Source organism: Cottoperca gobio, chromosome 1 (genome assembly GCF_900634415.1).
Source record: "Cottoperca gobio chromosome 1, fCotGob3.1, whole genome shotgun sequence".
NCBI classification, from domain to species: domain Eukaryota; kingdom Metazoa; phylum Chordata; class Actinopteri; order Perciformes; family Bovichtidae; genus Cottoperca; species Cottoperca gobio.
The window spans coordinates 9,406,371-9,431,831 of NC_041355.1; the positions used below are offsets into that span (position 1 = coordinate 9,406,371).

General features: G+C 42.1%; 2 protein-coding genes across 3 annotated transcripts in view; one reads left to right on the forward strand and one right to left on the reverse strand.

The window, feature by feature from the left end:
- cabp4 (calcium binding protein 4) overlaps nucleotides 1-14,674 on the reverse strand; it is a 21,157-nt gene extending 6,483 nt beyond the window's left edge. The window contains exons 1-6 of the mRNA XM_029430159.1: nucleotides 14,618-14,674; nucleotides 12,740-12,809; nucleotides 9,270-9,306; nucleotides 9,054-9,186; nucleotides 4,370-4,400; nucleotides 3,805-3,948 (exon numbers count right to left, since the gene is read on the reverse strand). Coding sequence (XP_029286019.1) covers nucleotides 3,805-3,948; nucleotides 4,370-4,400; nucleotides 9,054-9,186; nucleotides 9,270-9,306; nucleotides 12,740-12,809; nucleotides 14,618-14,674 — 472 coding nt within the window. The remainder of the gene's footprint in view (nucleotides 1-3,804; nucleotides 3,949-4,369; nucleotides 4,401-9,053; nucleotides 9,187-9,269; nucleotides 9,307-12,739; nucleotides 12,810-14,617) is intronic.
- Nucleotides 2,317-25,461, forward strand: part of doc2g (double C2-like domains, gamma) — a 62,135-nt gene continuing 38,990 nt past the window's right edge. Inside the window, exons 1-2 of one of the 2 annotated variants that reach the window (XM_029436618.1) lie at nucleotides 2,317-2,500; nucleotides 6,569-6,707. The gene's annotated coding sequence lies outside the window, so the exon portion shown is untranslated. The remainder of the gene's footprint in view (nucleotides 2,501-6,568; nucleotides 6,708-25,461) is intronic. The other variant, XM_029436527.1, reaches the window with a different exon arrangement.

Here is a 25,461-nt window from a genome sequence, read left to right on the forward strand (position 1 = left end):
ACATATACACATATATATATATATATATATATATATATATATATATATATATATATATACATAATCATATACATATATCGACTGTATGCAGTGTATGTAGTGTAGGTCTATGCTGTGGGTGATTATCAATAATTTAAAGTGTGCTCCCTCTTCAAATAATGTTTTTATATTATTTTTAATATGCTCCCAAGTCGGTTTTAAACGTAATAAAGTGAAACGGACAACATTGCCCTCAAAAATACAGTGTGTTATATGCAGTACTAAAGTAGAGGTTATGATAATGCATCGGGGCTTTCCCGACTTTATACCAAGCTTCTTTATGAAAAGTTTATGAATGTCCTCAGTGCATGGAGGCGATAACATTGCATTCAGCTTCCTGCTCATTATGTTTTCTTCAACGCAGTTACCAGTTTTGTTTTGTTTGATCCCCATGGTAATTATCAAAACAGACGAATACAATGGGAAGGCTCATGTTATTAGTTTGACAAAAGACAGGCTTATTTGATAGCGTGTGTAGACTAACAGACTCGGTCGGCATTCATTAGCTGGGCCTTTGGTGGATGTAAAAGACTACCTCAATAAAGCCGTGTAGCTATGTTGTGGTTAAAAAATGTAATCAGTGCTCAGAGTGTCAGGACTGTTGAGGATGAAAATCAAACTATGGCAAACTGTCTAGCATGGAAAGCACTTTTAATAGTGTTGAATATTTAAACTAATGGTTCAAACTGTCATATAGTTACAGCAAAAACTGAAGGATCCTGAAATAAAAGATCATTAATTCTATGATTTTTAAGTTAGCAAAGAATGTGTATACTTGTCTTAAGGTACCGTATATGTTTTGGTTGACTGGCTTCACCTTTGTGGACCAGCAGTCTGTGGTGGATTTCTGACACCTCCTTAAAATATTGTGCCTTAAGTCGGTCAGTTTATGATCATAGAGTGGATAATCAAGTCTTGGGAGATTATTATTATTTTTTAATTGATAGTTCAATGCTAGTTATATAAAAAAGACTGAATTTCACGGCATTAATGGCTCTGTAGGGATTATGCTACAGAGATTAAGCTAGGGATGTCAGAAATTCATTCTACTTTATGGGTCAAATTACAGCATCAATGAACAGATGAATATTTCATATTACATAGTATGCAACATAGCAGAAAATGTAGTCACCACATCAAAGACCTTATGAATAATTCTCCTATGTGTCCCTTTAAGGTAGAGCTATAAAATGCTCTTCTACAGCATCACATAGTGTGTTCCCTTTCTTGTTCGACTAACAGTATACATTGAAGTTCTAGTGTGTAAATCTTATAATTCAAATCTGACATGCCAATGTTATGGCTGCAACATTAAGTGGTAAAGAGGTTTTGAAAAAAGATTGTATACACATGTAATTCAGCGTGATACATTGGCATTTTTAAGAATGTTGACTGGAATTTAAAATAAGGCTCTGTAACTCTACTTTTTGCAATGGTGCACATCAGATGGGAACATTAGGGAACATTAATGCAGCGGTGGCTCTCTCGGTTTTCAAGGTCCTTGCTGTTGCCATTCTAACCATCTATCGAATATACCATCGAAATAATTTACACCTGGGACACCAGGTGAAGCTAATTAACTAGCTGGTAGGACCAGCTTTGGTCCCTGAGGATCACAGCTGAGAAACACTGACTCACTGTGTATACCATGTGATGCAACTGTTTTGTGGCCAAACAATTACACTGTGGGCCCAGAGTCCAATATTTTTGCTCATTACTAGTGTTATTGCCTTCGGGGCTCAACGCTATATGTTACATTCTTGTGTAAATTGATCATACGTTTTTGTTATTTTTTCAAAGCAGGCCCATAAGTATCTAAGACAATAAATACCTAATGCATAAATATTAATTACACACATCTTGCCATGTTTGGTTTTATTTTCCTACATTTTGAGCTATCTGAGATTTTTGCCTCCAGACCAAAACAATGGTGGTGTTTACAGCATTAAATAAATAACAAGAAACTAAACAGCAACATCCCTTTCTGAAAACCAATGTTTCTATTACTCTAGATTACACACATAACAGATCAGCAGTTAGCATAAGGACTATTTCCTCAGTGGAAAATTAAGCAAATAGAAATTACCATTAGAGATATGTAAGAAAGCAGCCTATTTGGTTGAATAATCCTTTAAAAATGAACTGAAATCACATTTAGTCACCCCCTTTTTGAATAAAAAAAACATGACTTATTTTTTGAAAGTGTTTTAGGTATTATTAAAAGGACATTGTGGAAATATCAGAAATGCTCCTTTTCATCTCAGCCGCTGGAGGCGCGTGTACCTCTATGTGTTTGATTGACAGCAGCTGGCAAGACACTCTCCCCCAGCAGGGGAACGAGAGACAAACTAAACAAAGTTGCACTGCGCTTTCTTTAATATATGTATATATATTTTTAAGAATTGGTATTGAAGAGTAAGGACCACAGCAGCATCTAAAAGGACCGAAATTACATTTAAAGGTAAGTTTACATGCTGCTGTTTAATGTGCTGCAGCTGAGCAGCTAATTAGCCACCTGGCCAGCAAAGTGACGTTGGCAGTGCACTTTGTTTTCGTCCCTCTCAAGCTACACTGCAAGCTAAGGTGCAGAACAAGACGTGTGTTCATAATTGTTAATTGGTTGGAGACTTTAATTAGCAGGAAAGATAATGTGTTTGTTGTTTATAGTATGTGGCTCTTGTGTTGTGTAGCTCCTTTCTGGCTGTTAGTTTTGGTTCTGATTTGTCTTTCTTAAAGGAGAACACAGTACATTATGTAGGTATTAGGTATGGTATATTGACAGTTACAAGATAATGGTATTTGCAAAAAACGTGGTATAACAGTAGCAGAAATGGAGAACAGTCCTTAGTGAATAGACTGACTGACACACAACACAACAATATCTACCTGCATGTAGTGTTTGCTAACATTAGTTAACATCAGCTAGCTTAAGTTACTGGTCATATCAGGCCCAAGTAAGGCTGTTGCAGGTTTTAGTTGAATTGAGCAAGTGTCAAATGTATTGTATAAGAATCAGGCCAGACATTAGGAACTATGGATACCAGCAGCTAACGTTAACTAGCTCTCCTCCTACTGATTTCAACACAGATTTGTTGTTCACAATGTAGCATTATTACCATAGACATTTGCATGGCCCTGCCCTGTGCCTTGGGCCGGGGTCATCCTTGCCATTTCCGAAGGGCCTGATAAGAATCCGACTTATCATTTGTAAGAAAATCAGCGTGCCATTTCATTTATTTTAAAGTCTTTGCAGATACTCACAATTGAGATTTCCAGGCCTGACTCTGACTTGGTAGGTGTTACAGGAGCTCGTTCTCCAGGCTCATGGCAGAAATCAATTCTGTGATGATTCACCTTAAACTTTAAACACTCGCCACACACAAATCTATACTTGATAATTGAGTAAACGCAGCAAAGACAAGCACACCCTCATTAAGAGAAGAGAGAGAAGTTAAACCTCAACTAAACACACACTTCGCCATGCAGGCTCACACTCGTACACCCCCTGCACCTGCTGTGTGAGGGCCATTAATCAGTCTGCTAAAATGTCCCCAACTTCAAAGACAAACATCAGTTCCTCGTGGACTAATAGGAAAGACCGTGCACGTATACAAGCACACATGTTTGTGCAACAGACACATTACTCAGGCATTCACACCTACTCACTTCAGCAACACCCATCAATCATGCACACATGCTTCAACCACTTGGAGGAAAAATGAACCAAACACACACAGACAAATAACCGGATGGATAAATACACACATTTCATCTTGATTTGCTGGATGATCTCGATGATCTCCATCTCTGTAGGCATGTAGCCCATGGTCCTCATGCACTCTGCGATGTCTTTGTAATGGATGAAGCCATCCGCATCATAGTCAAATTCCTTGAAGGCCTCCTGGAGCTCTGACAGACAGACAAACAAATTAGAGCAATCGCAACAAACCGTTAAGTAGGGTCAAATATTTTCCCCAAAGAGAGAGAGAGAGAGAGAGACACACACACACACACACACACACACACTCTGTGTGTATGCACAGATAGTTACACTTTGAACAAAGTTTGAACTTATCTGTAACTTATCTGTTGTTGACAGAACTTTGCAGACAGAACTACAGCCATCTTTCAAGGACAGCAAGTTATGTTGCTTTAATTGATTTTGTAGCTCTGAGTCATTGGCAAATATTTTAAGTCTGTCTGAGAGCAACATTCAATCTCTTACGTGAATCACGAAGAGAAGCAAAAAAATCAATGCGATTGATAAAGCTGTGCATTGACTTGTAATTTATCACGTGTTTGCATCGCAATTCCGCCAACAACATCTTACCATCTAACTCCTCTGGCATCAGCGCTCTCTCCTGTGGTGCAGAGAAGAAAAGGACAAGATATGGAAATAATTACAAGACAGCAACGGAGGATGGGATGTAAAATCAGGGTGGCTTTGAAACAGCAAATTCTCCTGAGAAATATCCCAGTGATAATCTGTTTTTGACTACCAAATTAGAATAACATGCATATCATGTCAACACCGCCGCATGCTGACAGTATACTCTAATGGGATTTCACCCTGAGACATGTCTTTCTAATTTGCGCACAATATCACCACACACTCCTGCGTGTGTGTACACGCACGCACACGCACGCGCACACACACACACACACACACACACACACACACACACACACACACACACACACACACACACACACACACACACTAAATCTTGCATGCAGCACAGTCTGTGCAAACAAATACACACCCACGCACAACCACGTGACAGTGAGTTGCACAAACCTTGCACTGTCACAAAGAAAATGATACATGTAAACTAAGACACAGATACACACAAGTACTACACAAGACATATAATTTGCATAAAGCCCTGTGTGTGAAACATTCAGTATTCTCTGCATTGTTTTGACATTTGCTCAGGGTGATCTCTCTCTCTCTTTCTCCTTCTTGCTCTCCCCTTTTCATGTGTTTGCAGAGAAGTTGAAGCAAAGCTAGGAGCAAAATCTCCACATTGTCATTAAGAGTAATGGATTGCAGTGAATTGTAATGTGTTTGGGGCTTTAAATAGCAATATGTTAAAATATTCCATTGGCAGTCAGACAATTTTGATAAATATACATTATACTGTGATGACCAAAGTTGCAAATGCATACCCTCAGGCAAGAAATACACTTGAAATGTTAGTGTGTTTGCAATAAACGTGCTCGTTCTAGAAACAAATCGCATGCATCAGTCCTTGAAACAATGTTCTAATTTGCATATTTGTAAAAATGTTTAGACTTGACATATGTAAAGCTTCAATATTGAAAGATCATGAAATGAAATGAATCACCCAATTAATCATGCTTTTTTAAAACAATGGCCAACATAAAAAAAAAAGAACTCTTGACTCTCGGGCTCGCTAATAATGTGCTACTGAAGCATCATCACGTCCACAAGGGAAGCAAGAAACATGCAAACTCAGTCATCTTCGTATAGAGCAACTGAGCCTGACATACAGAGATATCGCTTGGCACAAAGACGTCACAAGCCCGAGGATATCTATAAGTTCAAAGAAACAAGACTGACACACAAGCTTATGAAAGCTCTGATTATTGCGAGCACAAATTTGCTGTGGGCTTGTTTTGCCTTACTTTCATGCAGTAAGGAAAACTATTGAGGCTGAACAAAATATAGACACACTAGCAGAAGTGGAAGTAACACATATGTTTCCATGCACAGTACTATCCATGTCTGTTATGTCAGACTTGACTTTTATTCCATTGTATTTCAGAGGGAGATTTTGCCCTTTTATTTCCTCTCATTCATCGGATTTCTACAGCAACTACATGAAAGGTTTTACATAAACAAAATATGTTGCATTGTTAGAGTATCATAATGTGGAGATGGACAACCTTGAATGTTAAAATAGTTTTAAATGCATCTGCTTAAAGTGTTTTACCTTTTGATCCTTAAGTATATTTAATGCTAATGCTCACCTTACTTCTACGTGTTCACATTTGCACTTAGGACCTTTGCTTTTACTCAAGTGTCTATTTCTATTACTGCATTGCAATTTAAACATAAAAAGGCAAATCAGAGCAGCAGTGGAACTTAAATGCAAAGAGAAATGCAATATTTTACTCCTAATACATGTTGGCACTCAGGGTGGCTAATACATAAATCATACAAGGTCATCCTGCCTAAGTGCACAATAGTTTCAGGAAAAGGAGAAGCCCCCATAGTATTTTTGGAAGCGGCTGTGCATGGCAGCCGTTCAAATGATTATTCACTGTATAATATTGCCATCCGAGTCGAAACACAAATGCAATGCCAAGAGTTACCTCACTAAACGTGTACTCTGCCTCAAATACTAAAACAGCACATAAACCTCTTAGGCTTTAAAATGATATTTGATGCTGCAGCATTTTCCGGAGTCTAACAGCGCTGTTTACCCTGCAGAGGATCCTCCAGCCTACAAGGGCATATTAAAATGGCAAGGTCAACACATTAATTGGATTTTTTTTCATCTAGGATTAGACGCCATGCCATGCAGACTCTCGATTCATCCTTCTGAACGAACCCATTAACAGTTAATTTCATTGTGTCTGCCTTCACGTGGTCCATTGAGCAGCCTACTGCTTCGTAAGCATGACGCATGAACTCTTGTAAGGTATGTGACACACATATGATTCTGAGGTGGAAAATACAGTACAGTACGCACATATGATGCTCATTGATGGGTACAGTTTATTTGCTTCACATCCATCTGTCCTCAGCTTAGACATTTAAATGCATCAATAGTTTTTCTTTAGCTATTTGTCTCTCCCAGGCCGTTTCTTCAGATCTAATGAGGGCTGACAGTAACCCTTGCTAAGGGGGTTATTAATACTTGTGTTGAGGCAGGGATTAGGACTGCTGAGGGATGGATGATTTTCCTGCTTCAGTGTCAGGGCAGTTTGTCCTTTATCTGTGGATACGATGCAGACCTCACTCCCTGGCTACCAGTAAATTCAAACCAGGGACTGCCATGAGCAAACAAGGCATGTCAGCCGTGGCAGGTGAGGTAGTAACTCAGAGAAGGATGCAGAAGTGTAGTCCACAGTAGCCCAAGGTCACTGCGAAATGGTTTTCATTTCCCATAAATTCCTTTTAAAACAATGAAACAGTCCCACTAGTTATTAAGAAATCTAGTTATGGAACATGATTAACACGTCCATTGACACAAAACTCCCCTTGGTGTAGATTTCTATTATGTTGTTATGTTATCTTTTACAGTAAATCCCTCTGCTCTGATGAAGGCAAATGCCATACAATTAATTATTTTTAAATACTGTACATTTTTTAAAGGTTCAATATGTAATTCCGAGTCGCCTGCTCCAAAGCAACAGGGGGCAGTATTTCACCTTTGAACTGGGTCCATACAACCTCTAATGTTCATATTTTAGTTGTAGTAGTTTGGCATATTATTGTATTCTAATTTATTCTTTATATTGTGTATTGCATTTACTCATGTGTAATGCCTGTCAGTCAGTCAGTGGGCAAGAATACCAAAACTCTGAGAGCCGGTCAAAAAACACTGCGGTCTGTTAACCGGGGGCTTTAGTCCGTGTAGCGTTACGTTAGTTTGTTCATTGGACTAAATTTAAAAGAAAACGACCCGCATATTCATCTTGTCTTCCCGATGGCGGCGCAGCCATGAGAGCTGGTGGACCTGTGTAATGGCAGGAGTTTGCATTTCCCCGGTGCTGTGGCTGAACTCAAGCTAACTGTTAAGAGTAGTCACACTGTTTCCCGGGGCGAAACAGCCTCCTGGCAGCTGTGAGGAAGAAGAGAGGTGGTTTCCTCGTTTCTGCCACTTTGAATGTAATCTAATAAACAAACTATAAAACAGACATGGAACATGGCCGCAATATTTACAAGCGAGTCAGGCAGCCGTGCTTCTTCTCCCTCTGTACTGAGGGCAGACTGAAGCTACAGTGACTCACTATCACCTCTAGAGGAACAAGTGGTATTACACGACTGGACGGAGCGGAACTAGTCAGTCAGGCTGTTGATTTCAGTAGATATCTCTGCAACACGAGACATAGACGTCTTTGACATAACATCAACACTGTTACCTCTTCACATTCTGTTGATAATGTTAGTTAATTGTTTTGATGTTTTACGTTTAAATGCTGGCATATCTTCCACATTGAATCACATTGTATTACAGTTAAACACAGATAGACACAGTGCTCTCTATATAAATCCACTCTCATGCTTAACTGGAATGGGGAAGGTGACATTGAGCTTGATCATTTCATTGGCTCATTTCCAGCTTTAATTTCCCTAAATAGTCAGTGATGCCCTGTAGCAATCTTGGATCAGGGAATCAGACATCAACAGAGCCAATGCTTCACTTGAACCAGCCAGGGCTTTAATGGAAGCCAGCCCAGTGTCCAGGCAGTAAATCATCTGTGAAGTGGAATTACTCGAGTGACTTCTTGGAAAGGATGGTTGTTTTTTTTCAGAGGGTGAGGTAACACCCGTCAGTGCTGATTAGATGGTTTAATGTTTGATATAGAGTTGGGTAATGTTATTGACTTTTCTAATACATTTTCCCTATTCTATGTCAAACAGGGCATTCATTTTTGGATAGTCATGGTTCACTGCAAATAGCAACCTGTGTTTATATTTTCAATCAATAGCTACCACTTACTATCATGTCTTCTCCAACTATCTGTATCTGTGTGTATCTGTGTTTTGTGTGTAGTCGAGGGCAGTCTGGCAGGAACATATAGATGGGTCAGGAAACTATTTACATGGTGTTGACATGTATTGTCTTACAAGTAGTTTAAGCCTGCTATTTATTAGATGCTGTTTCCTGACGCATCTAACTGCTCCTGATGGTTTTTATAAAACCGGAAGCTTGAAACCGCAACTATGTCCTTTTTTGGAATAACCTGACCAGGAAGCAACAACTGCGTCAAGGCTTTGAGAACAGGCATTTGAGTATGTAGGATGATGATGAACTGACCTGTCCAAAGAGTTTATTGAGGAAAGAAACGTACGCAGCGGCCACCGTTGAGCTGTTGCTGAGGCTCCTTTTACTTTGCCGACGTCCCTCCTCCTCCCCAGAGTCCTTCCCCTGTGCTGAGGGGGACTTTGAGCTGTGAAATGCCAAGTGTTGAGAGCTGTCATCATCAAAGCCAGGCCTATAATTTCTTCTCCTAACTTACTTTATTAAACATACTTAAGTGCCTGTTGGGTAATCCATTCATATAGCCTCCCTTGAAATAATTACTCAGCTTGAGCGTAACAATTGACAAACGTCAGCAGTTCAATCACCTGACATTAGTTGCGTCAGTCGCTAATAAAAGGAAGGAAGTGTTTCTAAGGAAGTTTGAAATTCTGAAACTTGTTATGCAGCTGACCCCAATTAGGTGAACAAATCTACACAACCCACTCCCCTTGTGCTAATCAATGTTGATTACAAACAGACAATGATAATAACCAGAATTTCTTGGAGAGGCTGAGCTGAAGAGCCTTGTTTTTGAATCTCGCAGAAGCGGGCGATCTGCCAGCGGCTCCACCCCTCCCACCTCGTGAAGACATGCTAGGAGAAAAAGAAGCTTTAATCAATTCCAAGCGCCATTAAATGTCTCGTAATTAATATGAACACTTTGAAAAAGATTTCATATAACCAGCAATATAAATCAACACTGAACTTGTTTGCTTGTTTAATGGATGGACCCTCCTGTTAAAGAAGTCAAGATGGACTCAGACTGCTGATATACAACATCAGCAATGGGAGACAATTGTTTGAATACTTGGAAGTTTCACCGTCTGTATTACCCAGAAACTCAGTAAAGATTTAAAAGTCATTCCAAAGCAGGCTATACCATCTCTCTCTTGATAAACTGCTCATTAATTACTACAAGTACAGGATTAAAGCTCAAAACCTCACCTCTTGATTTAGCTTTTATTTTCTATGTAGATTGTTAATTTGTCTTAATAAGTGTATTAATTTCCTGCAGCACCTTTACTTAGATATCACTGACCTGGCAGCAGAGGGTGGTCTACTTTCTTGTCCTCCCTTTGCACTTTTTACATTCATCCTGGATGGAAGACAAAGATAAATGTGGAAAGGGATTGCGAGTGTGGGGAGAAGACGAGAAATACCCCAAATAGAAGATTGAAAAGAGATGAAGAAAAAAAAGCTCATTCTAAAAAGCTAAAAATGCATTTTTGACAAATAAAACCTGATGTTCAACATTATTTAAGCTGCAATAATAACCTCATAATGTTTTTATACAGTAGCAAATGTGTTAACAAAAAGTTTCCAATTTGCACATCATCAGACAACATAATTAGCATTCATTTGCAGTTTCTGGCCATCTGATGAATTTAAGTCCAGCGTTTTAGCTCCGGCTCCTGAGGGAAACATCTGCTTATTAGTTTGCTAAATCCTCCACTCTGCTCACCAGCAAGCGTGTGTATCTGCCATTTGATGCTGGGCAGATTATGTACAGTGTCTTTATCACAGTTTATTTTGCTAAGAACAGCTAACTGCTGTGGTAGGAAACAAAATTGATGGGATTGAACCTTAACTGTCTGTTTTTGGGCTGTAAAACCAAAACAATCAGATTAAAGGACCAGTGTTTGAATTAAGTGACATTTATGTGAGGTTGCAGATTGCAAACCAAATACCCCTCCGCGCAACCTTTCCTTTCCGAGCATGTTGGAGAACTACGAAGGCCGCCAGGTAATGTAAAAACTGCAAATGCCCTCTCTAGATCCAGTGTTTGTACTCATAGGGTACCACAAGTACCGTAAGGGCTTGATAGAAAATGTGTTTGGGACGCAGTAAACGCACCACCGACGCGTCCAAGGACACACACCGTATTTGTCCCTGATAATGCTACATTGTGAACAACAAATCAGCATGAGGAAAGCTAGTTACCAATAGCTGTTAGCAGTTAGTAGCCGGTGAACAGACGTTCCACAGAGTTGCATTATGATGCATTCAAACACTATTCAGTAAAAATGACTATTGGGCAAAGGTAAATTATAACACTTTCATGGTGTTCAATGTAATCTTGTGCGGGACTCCATGGAAGAGGCAGGAAAAGTTATGTAGATATGAAGGACTCGATCTAAGGTAACGAAAACATGATTCTTAGTTTCAGGTGATTTATACACAGATTAAAACAACGTTATGAATATTATATTCCATTTCTGTCATTAAACCCCCCAAAATCATACAAAGACGATAACAGTCGGTAGAGCTGATTCATTGTTCATATGAAAATAATCATAATAGCAGCTTTTACCTTGGTATTATTTTCATTATTTGTTGCAATATCCTAAAATCTTGAAAAACAAGAGACATGGACACTGGGTGCTGTTTAAACTAGGATTACTACATCTTGAGGGAGATGGAGGAGGAATCACTCCAATCCAATTCAGAGAACAATTCATTTTGTCAAAAAGGACATACTCTGTCACAAGCAATACAATGAAAACCATACACAAAGAGCAAGAGTGGGTGGAAAGCTCAAGACAATGGACCAAAGGTGCGGAGAGGAAGAATGGTGTGGAAAAATGGAAAGTCTGGAGTGTGAGATAGAGGAAGATGTAGAAGAGAAAGATCAAGAAAAAGGGAATGAAATTCTTTCACATGTGCAGAGGAAGAGGAGAGACTTATGGCTGTCTGTTTGATAGACAGATTAATGTTCTGTCATGGACCTCTGCTGTTCTGGCTATCAACTCCTGATGATGAACAGCCGTACTCGGCACTGATGTGCTACAAACATAACACCTCACTTCTCCATCTCGCATGCCGTGAAGACGGCAACAAGACAGATACCCAGATCTGCTCCAGCGGTCGCTACTTAGAGCAGTGTAGACCACGATGGCCATAATGAGAAGAGACACGAAGACCAGCCAGTCTTCTAAATTACACTTGACCGTTAAATGTGCCTCCGCCAAACGAGACGTATTCTCCAACTCCCACTGGGTCGAACAAAACGTGCCATGACTGAGTAGTGATTGCCTGTCTGTCCCGCTTTTACACAATCAGTGTGCATGTGATACATGCTGATTGCAACACGCTTAGAGCATGTTAAGCTGTAATGGTGGAGAAGGGAGGAATTTTTATGTCACACATGATTACAATCAGGAAATTCTTTGAAAAGCGGACAGTAATTATAGCACTTTGTGTACTATGTATGAACTTTATGCTAATAGAAAAGCAGTGGTTTATTTTTAAATGTATACATGCAGCAGATGATAAATTCAGCTTTGCATTAAAGATAAGTTGATAATGTTTACAAAATCTTACCCAAGTATACACACACAAACTCTCAAACACACACACACATCTGTCTCTTTCACTCCCCCAGACATTGATGTTGCACATGTGGGTAAAGCGAGATATATGGACGCTCTGTTGCGATGGTCTCACATTGTTTGCCTGATGAATTGCTCTCATCTTCAGTGAGCACAACTCCCATCAGGATAAACAAACACACGCACGACTGTACACATGAACGTTTCACTACACAAGCCATTGAGCGTCACTGTGTGTCTGCAGCTCTCCTCCCTAAGTGGCCAATTTCTGTCAATCACAGAGCCGACACAAGCAATTTTAGATCGTAATCACGCTAATTGAAGTAATGAAATGGAGGGCCAGGTGGACCGGGCTAAAACAAACACAACTACCACAGCTGATGATGGAGAGCGGGCTGCACTCGAGAGTGGCGATGTTGTCGTAGGCATTAAATGGGTCTGGCTGGAGCATAAGGGGTTAAACGTTAAAGGGATCTTCTAAATATATATCACAAGGGCCACTAGAGTGAAGGGCTTTGTGATGCATTGTGTGGGATAACCCACATACAATACACACAGGGACACAACACAGACAGAAGCACCCTGAGAGGTCATTACTCCATCAAGGCTGCACAATAATTATTCATTTATTACCAAAATATTTTTTTGATAAGGGATATATTTCTGCAACTAGCTGTGACAGAAAATACACAGTGATAGACCGCGTACTGATTGACTGAGAGTGGTCATGACTTTTGGAGGACACCTAAATCTTAATATTGGGCTTTGTACAAGAATCCATCCATCCATTGTCTACCGCTTATCCGTGATCGGGTTGCGGGGGCAGCAGCTCCCCAATCTTCCCTTCTCCGGGCCACATTTGTACAAGAATGAATTGTACAAAATATCAAGTGAGTAACTCTCATTTCCTGTTGTGGTCATTCATCAATATCATCTTGTTTCTGTAGCGTCATATTGTTTTTTTATTGCGCATTTTATATGGTATATCAAAACGATCATATTCGGTCTGATCCAACGCTTGTAAGGACTGGAGGAAATTTGTATAACCAGGGGTGAAAAAAAGTAGCAAATGGCACACAACCTGTACAGGCTTGAACGGGTCTGACTACAGGGATAGATTTGTTTCGTCAACGTCTGAGAGACGAGGAGTTAAAAGGAAAATGTGTCTTCTTAACACAGCAATGACTTTGATGTGTAGAATTAGTAGAGTTTCCAATTTGATGTTTTTCCCAAATACCCCTTCTTCACAGAAAATTAACAAAATGAAACCGCTTGTTTCTTGGCACATGATCTGTATTTACACCAAATTGTTTCCCAGATACCCTTCAAATTAACAGGCAAACAGACGAGCAAATGGGCACAAAAATGAACCTCCCTGGCAGACGTAAAGAAAAAACTAAACAGAAATTCACGGACACGCTCCACTCAGATTGGCTGCAATGCTTCACCCTTCATTATACTCTCCCTCTATTTTCTCTTTTAGTTTTCGTATTATCTTTCTATTCACCTGATGTCTAGTCAGAAGACAATCAATCCCAGAGGGCCAAACCAGCCTGCGTCTGATCCATAAACAGCCGATAGTTATGCAATCGGGTCTGGCACTCCAGCTTATCTTCACCTATCTTTACACCTCTCCACCACTTCCTCCACCTCATACAGCCTACCCATCCATCCACCCCAGCAATGATTTCATGTCATGGCTCTGAAATGAGGTTGTCGCCTTCAGTATTGGCACAGATAGGACAGAACAGAGGGCAAGAATGAGATCTTTTTTCCCATTCACAGACATCCTTTTCTCTCGCTTCATGTTCAACAATCTCCTTATTATATCTTATTACCGCTTTGTTTAATTCTTGTCTAATTACATCCTCTTGCTTCTTGTATTTCTGGAGGCCAGCCTGAGAATCACACAGTGGAGCTCGTTTAAAGATGTCTGTTGATGTGATTGCATTGTAACAAGCAACAGGGGCACAAATATTGAACCAAAACAAATACAAACAGTGGGCTGGCCATCTGTCGGCTTGTACAGCGAAATATACTCGAGATCCAGATAATCAAATGTTATAAAGCGGAGAACAGACGTCAGTTTAAGTGGAGTGTAGTGGCCACCTCAAACAGCCTCCTTACAAGGCTTTCTCACTACAAATGAACCATACTTCAAGTTGTGTTGAATAAGTAAACATTAAATATTGAGCTGATATTGAATTATTATTCATTAGTACAGAAAAATTCACTTTTATAAAAGCTTACCTTCTGTTGCCCTTGTTTGTCTTGGTTGAGGATGCCGATGAGATGTATCCGTTGCATGAAGCCTTACCTAACCTGAGGATTATACAATGAAAGGTGATTATCCGGTTAAATATGCCTGGATTAGAGATGTAATTGGCTGCCTCTGTCCTCCAGAACAGAAAGGGCAATGACATTGTCTTACTGCCAGTATGTCGGTGAGGCAGAATCTATGAATCTAGATGAATTTAATTTAAATTTCAATCAATTTTTTTTTGTTTGAATGACTTTAGATTCAATAGGCAAAATCATTAAACCTCTTTAACCCCAATCGACCAACCCGTGGGTCCATCTTCACAGATGCTTGTTTCACAGATAAGCACCGACAAACACGTGTACGTTTATTACAAATAACTACAAATTTAGCCTTGGAACCGAGCCTTACTCATCAGTCACAGGTAACAAGCAGGACAGAAACAAGGGCAGCCAGGCAGATCTCCCTCATAAATAAAATCAGTATGACATATAGAACAATGTGCCACTGGTTGGAATGGTGTGAATGTGTACAACATGATGCATTTTGCATTCAGAAAATGTGCTATTAAAGCAATGTATCTTTGGATAGTCATTGGATATTAATGAAATGTCAAGCAAGCACCCAGATGGTGAATATATGCTGTATAATGATACGAGGGAAAAATCTATTTAACCCACCACAGAGAAAATATGAGGGTAGAGTTCAAGGTTCAAGAGGTTAATTAACTAACAGATGAAAACAGTGTGTGTGTGCGCGCGTGTGTGTGTTACATATACATAGCTCGAGTGACAATCCTTTCCTCTTTGTACCTTCCATCACAGAGCGTTTCCTAACTGGCAGAGTTCACAGCTTGACTGGTGTTTGTTAGGTAAGTCAGGCAGAGGATGAAGAGCGATTTCATGTTCCTGGGGCCATTTCCTATTGAACTGTTCTTTGACATGCTTGTTGTTGTTGCTGAACTGACATGTTAGGTTTAACTTGTGAACAAGGTCAGAATTGTCTTTAACTTTGTGGATAGCAGTTATTTGTTCAATAAAAGTAACAGAAATGACACATCATCACTCTCTCTGAGTGTAACTGTCCATGCAGACTGTGTTGTGTCTCTCTTTGGCATTTTGCTTTGCTCTGCAGTGATCAGTCTCTGAACTTTGTCTCACTTCACTGGACAAACCTGCGGCATGACCTATGACTCTTGTAAATGTCAAACCTCACTTTAAAATGTGTAAAAAACGCAAAATCTTCTCTGCCTTGTAATTTAAGTGATCAAAATATGCTGTAATTTCACAGATGCATGATTTGTAGGTCTCCTGAAAGTTATATTTTTAATAGGTAGATGATAGTCCAGTAAGTATAGCAAAAAACCTTGTTGTGCTCATGAGAAAACAGAAACTGCAGGTAAGGCATAATCTAATTTTTGCGCCTTCTCACAGTTTCTGTTTGTCTCTCTTTCCCTGTTCTTCGCCCAGCTGCTGTGGGAAACAGTTGAGGAACCTATTCCCCTGTGCGATCAGACCCTCGCCACGCTCAAATATGCTTAGCGCGTCTAATCAAAGCCCTTATTTAGCGCTTTGCTTTTTTGAAGAATGGGAATCTTATTTCACCTCTTCACAGAAAAAGACATGGGAGTGCAATAATGTTGTTGTATTTCATGCACCAGTCAGCTCCCAATGGAGTGCAGACCTTTTGAATTGTTTACTTAAGTGGAAATCAACTTTTGTATTTGGCTTGGATTGGATTGGCTGGAAGCAGTCGCGCAGTTTTGTGCAGCATGAAGCCAAATTGTGGAAATGCTGCTTAAGGCCATATGGTGTTCAGCCGCAGCGAAATAAGGGAAGTTTTTTCTAACCCTGACTCCTAGAAATGTCATTAGTTTACTTTTAATTTGTTTCTCAAGTTACATTTTGATAGAAGCGCACTACCACCAACCAGGAGCTAATGCAGGACTTTGACGCTGAACACCAGGGTTTGCATCCTGAGTTTTGCGTAAACACTTTGGGTAAAGTTAGGGAAAGATCATGAGTTTGGTTACATGTTAACAAAATAAACACATCGTCCTTGTGCTTCAAGTCCCTCTTGACTTTTTCTGTATTACACCAAGTACTGTGAGTTGCCTGAACAGTTCCTGGCTGATTACAGATGAAATGTAATCAGCCAATCAGTTTCTGCAGTCGTTGTCGGGAGATGCTTTCGACCCATTTTCTCTTGTGAATTCATTTCCTCCAATTCATTTCCTGCAAGTTAAATTGGGCTAAAAATATTTTTTCTGTGTTTAATAACTCTAAAAGATGCACTTCAAACTGATTCGCTAGCCTAGAAACAATAAGGCTACAAACAACGCTCTCTGAAAGAGGTCACTCTTTTTTTAATGAAAAAGAATATTTGATGTCCTGGAATATAAGATGACCCTCACTTGACCCTCAACGCCATTTCCCCCAAAAAATATTGTCTCATATTCAGGCCATGAATATATTTAGACGGTGTCTTGGCCATGCTGCAACACATTTATTTCTAAACGTGAGTCACAATCCATATATACAAAGAAATGTAAATCAGTTTTGTGCTGATTATTAATCTATTACTCACGCCCATTTCCAGTGTGACTATTTTGCTGATAGTTATACTGATATTTTAATTACCAATTTTTACCTCATAATGTTGATAAAAACACAATTTGTGCTTCATTTTAAAACACATTTGCTGTTGTAAATTAGTAGTATATGGACGTAATTTCTGGAGACAGGGTTGATGTTAAAGATGTTTGGGCCCGATGCATGTTTGTGTAGATTCAAATGAGAAAGGAAACGGCGTATGCTTTATGTTAACTAATTTAAAACCCCCATGTTTAAGAACATATGCATGTGCAAGCTTGTATGTGAGCGAGAGATGGAGCATGAAAGGCTTTGGAGGAGTTGATGGTTAATGATGTGTTCACTTATTGGTGACTGATAATGTCATATCAGGAACTAATTGCTTGCACTGTTGCCTCATTAAGCATAGCACGACGTCCTGCCACGGTGCAGTGGCTGCACACCTTGCTACAATCGCTGCTGTTTCATTACGTCCCCTTTTTATTCCTTTATCTTCTGTTCGCTGTTCCCCTATTCCCCTGTCATGTACTGCATTTATGCTCCTTCTATTGTTTGATAGTATGGGCCATTTTTCATTAATTTGTTGCTTTTTGCTCATCTGTCTATTTCCTACATTTTAACATTTGGATTTCTCTTTAATTTCATCTCCATCTCTTTCTGTTTTATTCACTGCAGTCACCTTCACACTCCTGATCTGGAGCAGTTGGCTCGTCTCCCTCTTCCCTCTCCATCCATTCACCCCTCCATTTTGCACATGCCCACTGCCCTGCCTCTGGGCCACACTTCCCTCCATCCCTCGCTCCACTCCACCTCAACCTCTCCCCCTCTTTTATTTATGGGAATATGCTGATGGGGCAAACCCAGGTAAAGATAGAATATTTCTAGTTACACAGGGTGAGAAATGTAAATTGAAATTGAAAAAGATGTGAGGAGGCGAAATAGTGAAAGAGCACACACAATTAATCACGCGGCTGTCATTTGTCCTAAAAAGCAAAGCCATTCATCAAAAGGAACAGAGGAAAAATAGGGAAAGGGTGAAGAAGGGAAAGAAAGGAGCGAGATAATTATGTATCACAGGATCCATGCAGGACCTAATTGGGTCAGTGGCAAATAATGTGGCTGTGTTGGTGCTGAGCTTTGCTTCGGAGTTATAACAGCAGGCTGGTTGGAGATCAGCGTCAGGAAGGTGATTCAATCTCATGGGAGAGAAGAAAAAAGGTGACCCGGACATCATTGTGTTTCTACCTTGAAACCATGTGAAAGTTGTTACATGAAAACATGGAATAGAGACAAACCTTAGAGAGACCCGGTGTGAATTTTCTCTGTGAGCACTCCAAAAAGAGCAGGAGGAGAAGTACAAAATAAACTAAGAATAAAATATCATATTTAACCTGAGGGGATATCATTCAGTCACTCTGTCATTTTATTTGGCAGAGGTCATTCTTTGGGCCTCGGCCTGTCACAAAACATTAGAAAAATGAAAACTTGTTCAGCGACATTGTGTATGAATTAGGATTTCTTTTACTGTTCTTTTTGTGTGCAACCCCTGCTTGTCAGAGGTAAGGACAAATCACAGGTAGGGTTAATGGGATCTGTCTGTGTCAGAACAGCCCTCAGAGGGAGGAAGAAAGAGATCGGAAGACTGGAAAAATGAGGCGAAGATGGTGTTGGTTGTATACTGTATGATGGTATAGACAGACAGAAAGACAGAAAGAGCTGCTTCTTGTGTGAGATCAGGAGCCATGCGAAGCTGAAGATGGGGACGTGGCGCGGGGTGAAAAGAATAATGCACCTTGACAGAACAGCACTCTCTGCCAACATGACCAACGATTCCCCCCGAAGCAGGGTGATGTGGAGCGCAAGCTGCACCTGTGACACCAACTTGCACCCCGGGGGAACACCAACAACTAGCCACCTGTTTAAAAATGCACACGCCAGCAACCCACTGCCAATTAAATTCATTCAATTTCTTGTGATTTACATGCACTTCTGAGATGAGTGTCTCTTAATGGTTCCTCTTATGAATTCAAATGTCACTCAAATCATTTGTCAGACATTCAAGGGAAATTAGCATCATTCACATCTTGCTCTCATTGAGAAAGCTCTTATGGCCGCCTCTGATTGAGTTGCATTTAACTTTTGAAAGAAGAAATAACACATTCTTCCTCAAAAGAAAATTGCTGAATTCATAAGCAATAAAATGCACCCATACTTAATCTGCTGCACTCAGAACTTTTGATGCTCCAGTCTTGCTTGTGCTGGTATTATCAGTAGCTTATAGTAGCTAACATTAGCTAACTTTAGATATTGCTGTGTAACTGACATGACCTTTATGTCTCTTCTCTACTTGTGCGACTTTTACCAAGTCCCTAGGAAGAGCGGCAGGTTTTGAAGCAAATTTTCGTAGTAGTGGTCAAACTATAATTTCCGTGTCAATCATGTGATGCCATGGGGCCCAAAAATACTTTTTCCCATTGACTTACATTGGGAAAGAGACATCTGTAAATTAGCAGATAATTTTTTGTTGTTGAAGTAAATCAACTTCCCAGTATGAACACTTGAATAGACCTTATTTTAATCATTATGTCCTAAATGTTGTAAAATGCGCTAATTGGCAAATTCAGAGTTATATTCCCGTCTCCATTAATGTGAGTGAGCCGAGACCGGCTGTGACGGAGTGGCTGGAAGGCGGGGTTTAAGGAAAATGCAAGTGTGCATGCTCTATAGCAGGGGTCAGGAACCTTTTTGGCTGGGTGAGCCATAAAAGCCAAATATTTTAAAATGTATTTCCTTGAGAGCCATATATTTAATAAAATTGAGTTTTAAGTATATCACGTCTCCGAGTACTAAAAACGCTATCAGTGTTTCCCCTACCATTGTCTGTGCCCCCCCCCCCCCCCAACGGAACCCCGCGCCCCCCTCTGATTTATTTTTATTTTCACAACTAATTTTTCACATTGAACAGTTGCACTTTTATTAAATAAACTAAACACTTATGTCATTTACGTAACGGTGTATCACTGCATCATACACCAGGAAGTGCTGTGTTGTAAAGCTCTGGAGATGGAACAAGTAATAATCACCGTAACATAGACAAGAAACTTTATAAGAGACAATTTAAGTCTTTTCCTGAGGAGATACATTCTGAACATGGCGGTCGAGGGAAAGTGCTGAATAGATTTTTTCGAGTTGCGTGAGGAAATCTGGCCGTTTTTGGAAGCAAAGGGAAACACACCACAGATCTCAGGGACGAAAAATGGTGATGTGAGCTGGCCTGTTTGTGCGACATAACGAAGCATATCACTGTTAAACCTCCAGCTTCAGGGCCGTGTGATCACGGACATGTATGATGCAGTGAGAGCGTTCCAAGCCGAGCTGCCTGTGGGAGACTCTGATGCAGCAAGGAAACTTTGGTCACTACGTGTTTCCAAACAGACAAACCATCTCCACCGCTGTGTTCCTGACTGCACATGAACTGCTCAGCAATCCGTTTGCAGTTGACGTGGAAACAGCACATGTGAACATCCAAATGTTGCTGATTGACCTCCAGTGTAACGCCACACTCAAGGCAAAGTATGACTCTGGGCGCTGCACAGTTTCCAAGCTTCACCCCCGAAACGATGCCTTAATTTTGGCCCTATCTGTGATTGAGTTTGACACCCCTGGTCTACTGCTTGCTTTGTGCAGTTTCTCCTCAGCTGTTTCGCGAAGGGCAGGGCTCCGCCCCCTACACACACGCACACGCACACGCACACGCACACACGTGAGCACAGTTACAGTCAGAGACGGAGAGGGGAAAACTAAAACAAAATCCGCTGCTAAATGTTTTACTTTAAAATGACACAGTATAATTATTTATTACTTGTTAATCATGTTAAAAAATGTCAGCTCAAAATTGTCTGCAAGCCATATCGCGTCATCGAAAGAGCCATATATGGCTCGCGAGCCATATGTTCCCGACCCCTACTCTATAGGATCCATGGATGCGAAAGAACGCCGGAAGATCTGGGTAATTGTATACTTAAATGTCGAGCCATTTTTTTGTATTATTATGACTCTGACTCATTAGTCCAAGAAGTGCATATTTTTACTGAATTTTCTTTTTAAGAGAAAGCCTTCTTAAGAAAATGCTTGTTTCTATCTACCACTGTTATGTGAATATTACCAGTTGAGATTAACATTTGGTGGCACTAATCCTCCAGTCAGTTAGTTAGATGATGACGAGATGATGTAATTAATTGTGATTACCCCAAGTGAAGGAGTTCAAGTACCTCGGGGTCTTGTGAGTGAGGGGACGTTGGAGCGAGAGATTGGCCGGAGAATCGGAGCAGCGGGGGCGGTACTGCAGTTGCTTTACTACACCGTTGTGACGAAAAGAGAGCTGAGCCAGAAGGCAAAGCTCTCACCCAAACAATTCCATGGCCGAGCCCCTCATACACACACACACAGCAACACACAAACACACAAACACACACACCTCAAAAGTCAAGCTCACATTTCCATTTCCTCGAAAGGCGCGTGGGTGTAGTTAAGGAATTAATTTGATATGCCTCTCTGGGAACCATCACCTTATCGTGATGGAGAGGTTTGTGTGTCCCTATGAACCTGAGAGCTGTGTTGTCTGGAGCCTAGTGCTCCTGGTAGGGTCTCCCAAGGCAAATTGGTCTCAGGCGAGGTGCCAGACTAAGAATGGTTCAAAACGACTTCATGAAAAAAAGGGAAAGAAAAGGAGAGACCCTGCCTGGAGGAAGCCCGGGGCCCCCGTCTGGAGCCAGGCCCAGAGGGAGGGCCCGACAGCGAGCGCCTGGTGGCCGGGTTTGCCACGGAGCCCGGTCGGGCACAGCCCGAAGAAGCTACGTGGTGCCTCCCATCCATCCATCCTGTGGGCCCACCACTCATGGGAAAAACCGCTGGGGTCGGGTACGCTGTCACACGGGTGGCAGTGATGGTCAGGGAACCTCGACGGACCAGACCCAGGCAGCAGAGGCTGGCTCTGGGGATGTGGAACGACACCTCTCTGTGGGGGAAGGAGCCGGAACTAGTGCGGGAGGTGGAGCGCTACCAGTTGGATCTGGTGGGGCTTACCTCTACGCACAGTCTTGGCTCTGGAACCGTACTCCTGGATAGGGGTTGGACTCTATTCTTCGGAGTTGCCCAAGGTGTGAGGTGTCGGGTGGGGGTGGGGATACTCACAAGTCCCCGGTTGAGCGCTGCTACGTTGGAATTTACCCCGGTGGATGAGAGGGTCGCCTCCCTACGCCTTCGGGTTATGGGGGGGAAAACTCTGACTGTTCTTTGTGCCTATGCCCCAAACCGCATTTCGGAGTATTCGGCCTTCTTGGAGACCCTGAATGGAGCCCTGCAGGGGGCTCCAGGTAGGGGACTCCGTAGTCTTACTGGGAGAGTTCAACGCACACGTGGGAAACAATGGAGACACCTGGAGAGTCGTGATTGGGAGGAACGGCCTCCCTGATCTAAACCCGAACGGTCGTTTGTTGTTGGACTTCTGTGCTAGTCATGGAATGGCCATAACAAACACCATGTTCGAACATAAGGATGCTCATAAGTGCATGTGGTACCAGAGCACCCTAGGCCAAAGGTCAATGATCAATTTTGTAATCGTATCAGCTGATCTGAGGCCGCATGTTTTGGACACTCGGGTGAAGAGCGGGGAAGTCAACTGATCACCATCTGGTGGTGAGTTGGATCAAGGGGTGGGGGAAGACTTTGGACAGACCTGGTAAACCCAAACGGGTAGTGTGGGGGAACTGGGAACGTCTGGAGGAAGCCCCTGTCCTGGGGATCTTCAACTCACACCTCCGGCGGAGCATTTCAGACATCTCTGTGGAGGTTGGGGGATTGGAACCTGAGTGGGCGATGTTCAAAACCTCTATTGCTGAAGCTGCGGTGTTGAGTTGTGGTCTCAAAGTCTTAGGTGCCTCAAGGGGCGGTAACCCTCAAACACCGTGGTGGACCCCGGTGGTCAGGGAAGCCGTCCGACTGAAGGAGTCCTTCCGGGTTACGTTATCCAGGAGCACTCCGGAAACAGTTGCAGGGTACCGAAGGACTAGAAGGGCGGCAGCCTCTGCCGTGTCAGAGGCAAAGCAGCGGGTGTGGGAGAAGTTCGGAGAAGCTATGGAGAAGGACTTTAGGTCGGCACCAAGGTGCTTCTGGAAAACCATCCGGCACCTGAGGAGGGGGAAGCGAGGAAGCATCCAAGCTGTGTACAGCAAGGGTGGGACCCTGCTGACTTTGACTGAGAAGGTTATCGGGCGGTGGAAGGAGCACTTTGAGGAACTCCTGAATCCGACTAACACGCCCTCTATGGTAGAGGCTATGACGGAGCGGCTGGAAGGCGGGGTTTAAGGAAAATGCAAGTGTGCATGCTCTATAGCAGGGGTCAGGAACCTTTTTGGCTGGGAGAGCCATAAAAGCCAAATATTTTTAAATGTATTTCCTTGAGAGCCATATATTTAATAAAATTGAGTTTTAAGTATATCACGTCTCTGAGTACTAAAAGCGCTATCAGTGTTTCCCCTACCATTGTCTGTGCCCCCCCAACGGAACCCCGCGCCCCCCTCTGATTTATTTTTATTTTTATATTCACAACTAATTGTGAATATTGGCCTCCGCCAGGGCTGCGCTTTATCACCAATCCTGTTCGTGATTTTCATGGACAGGATATTGAGGCGTAGTCGTGGAGGAGAGGGGATGCAGTTCGGTGGCCTGAGGATCTTATCGCTGCTCTTTGCAGATGATGTGGTCCTTATGGCATCATTGGTCTGTGACCTTCAACAGTCACTGGATCGGTTGGCAGCCGAGTGTGAAGCGGTTGGGATGAGGATCAGCACCTCAAAATTTGAGGCCATGGCTCTCAGCAGGAAACCGGTGGATTGCCTACTCTGGGTAGGGAATGAGCCCTTACCCCAAGTGAAGCAGTGAAGGAGATTGGCCGGACATTTGGAGCAGCGGGGGCGGTACTGCAGTCGCTTTACCGTACCACGAAAAGAGAGCTGAGCCAGAAGGAAAAGCTCTCAATCTACCGGTCGATCTTCGTTCCTACCCTCACCTATGGTCATGAAGGCTGGGTCATGACCGAAAGAACGAGATCACAGGTACAAGCGGCCGAAATGGGTTTTCTCAGACGGGTGGCTGGCGTCTCCCTTAGAGATAGGGTCAGAAGCTCAGCCATCCGTGGGAGACTCGGAGTAGAGCCGCTGCTCCTATACGTTGAAAGGAGCCAGTTGAGGTGGTTCGGGCATCTAGTAAGTATGCCACCTGGGCGCCTCCCTAGGGAGGTGTTCCAGGCACGAACAGCTGGGAGGAGACCCCGGGGAAGACCCAGGTCTCGGTGGAGAGATTATATCTCCTCACTGGCCTGGGAACGCCTCAGGATCCCCCAGTCGGAGGATGTGGCCCGGAGAAGGGAAGATTGGGGTTCCTTACTGGAGCTGCTGTCCCCGCGACCCGACCCCGGATAAGCGGTAGACAATGGATGGATGGATGGAAAAATGTATGATAACGTGGCATTTCCGCTTTATGATCTATACCAGGGGTGCCCAAAAGACCGGTCGATCACGAGTGTAGTGCGGGTTGATCGCGCACCGTTGAAATTAAATAAATATATATATATATTCCCCCAACGGAACCCCGCGCCCCCTGAAAGTTTTTGGATTTTTTCTTGCCTTTGCGCGTTCACATTCCCTCCGCTCGCTCCCACAAACACACACGAGTGTAAAACACCTACACCCCTGATCTTGAACAATTTAGACCAAATACATACAAAATTCAAAACTAACACTAAGGAATGAGTTTTCATTTCAGTCTAACTTCAGGCTCTTACAGCAAAACACTCAGCATTGCACTTTGAAAAAGAAGCAGAGAAGTAACTCAGGAATTCAAGATATGTCTGCACATATTTTCAAGGACGAGTGTAGGATAGGGTGAGCAGTTCCTTTGATCTTTATCAGAAAATTTATGCAATTTCCCCATCCTGTGTGGGGCAAAATGTTGAAAAATTCAGCATGCAGTTGCTGTAGTGCTACAGTATGTAAATAGAGGTTTATTTAATCTCAGAGCTAATGGCTGCCTGTGAGGCCGGGGAGGCTGTGGTAGTACACTTAATGGAAAACCTGCACTGCTTTGTGCTGTAGTAATGGGAGGAGATTATCTCGCCATGCAGAAGGACTGGATGAATGCTCCTCCACAAATTCGCCGTTCCCTCTCCCTCCTTCACACCAATC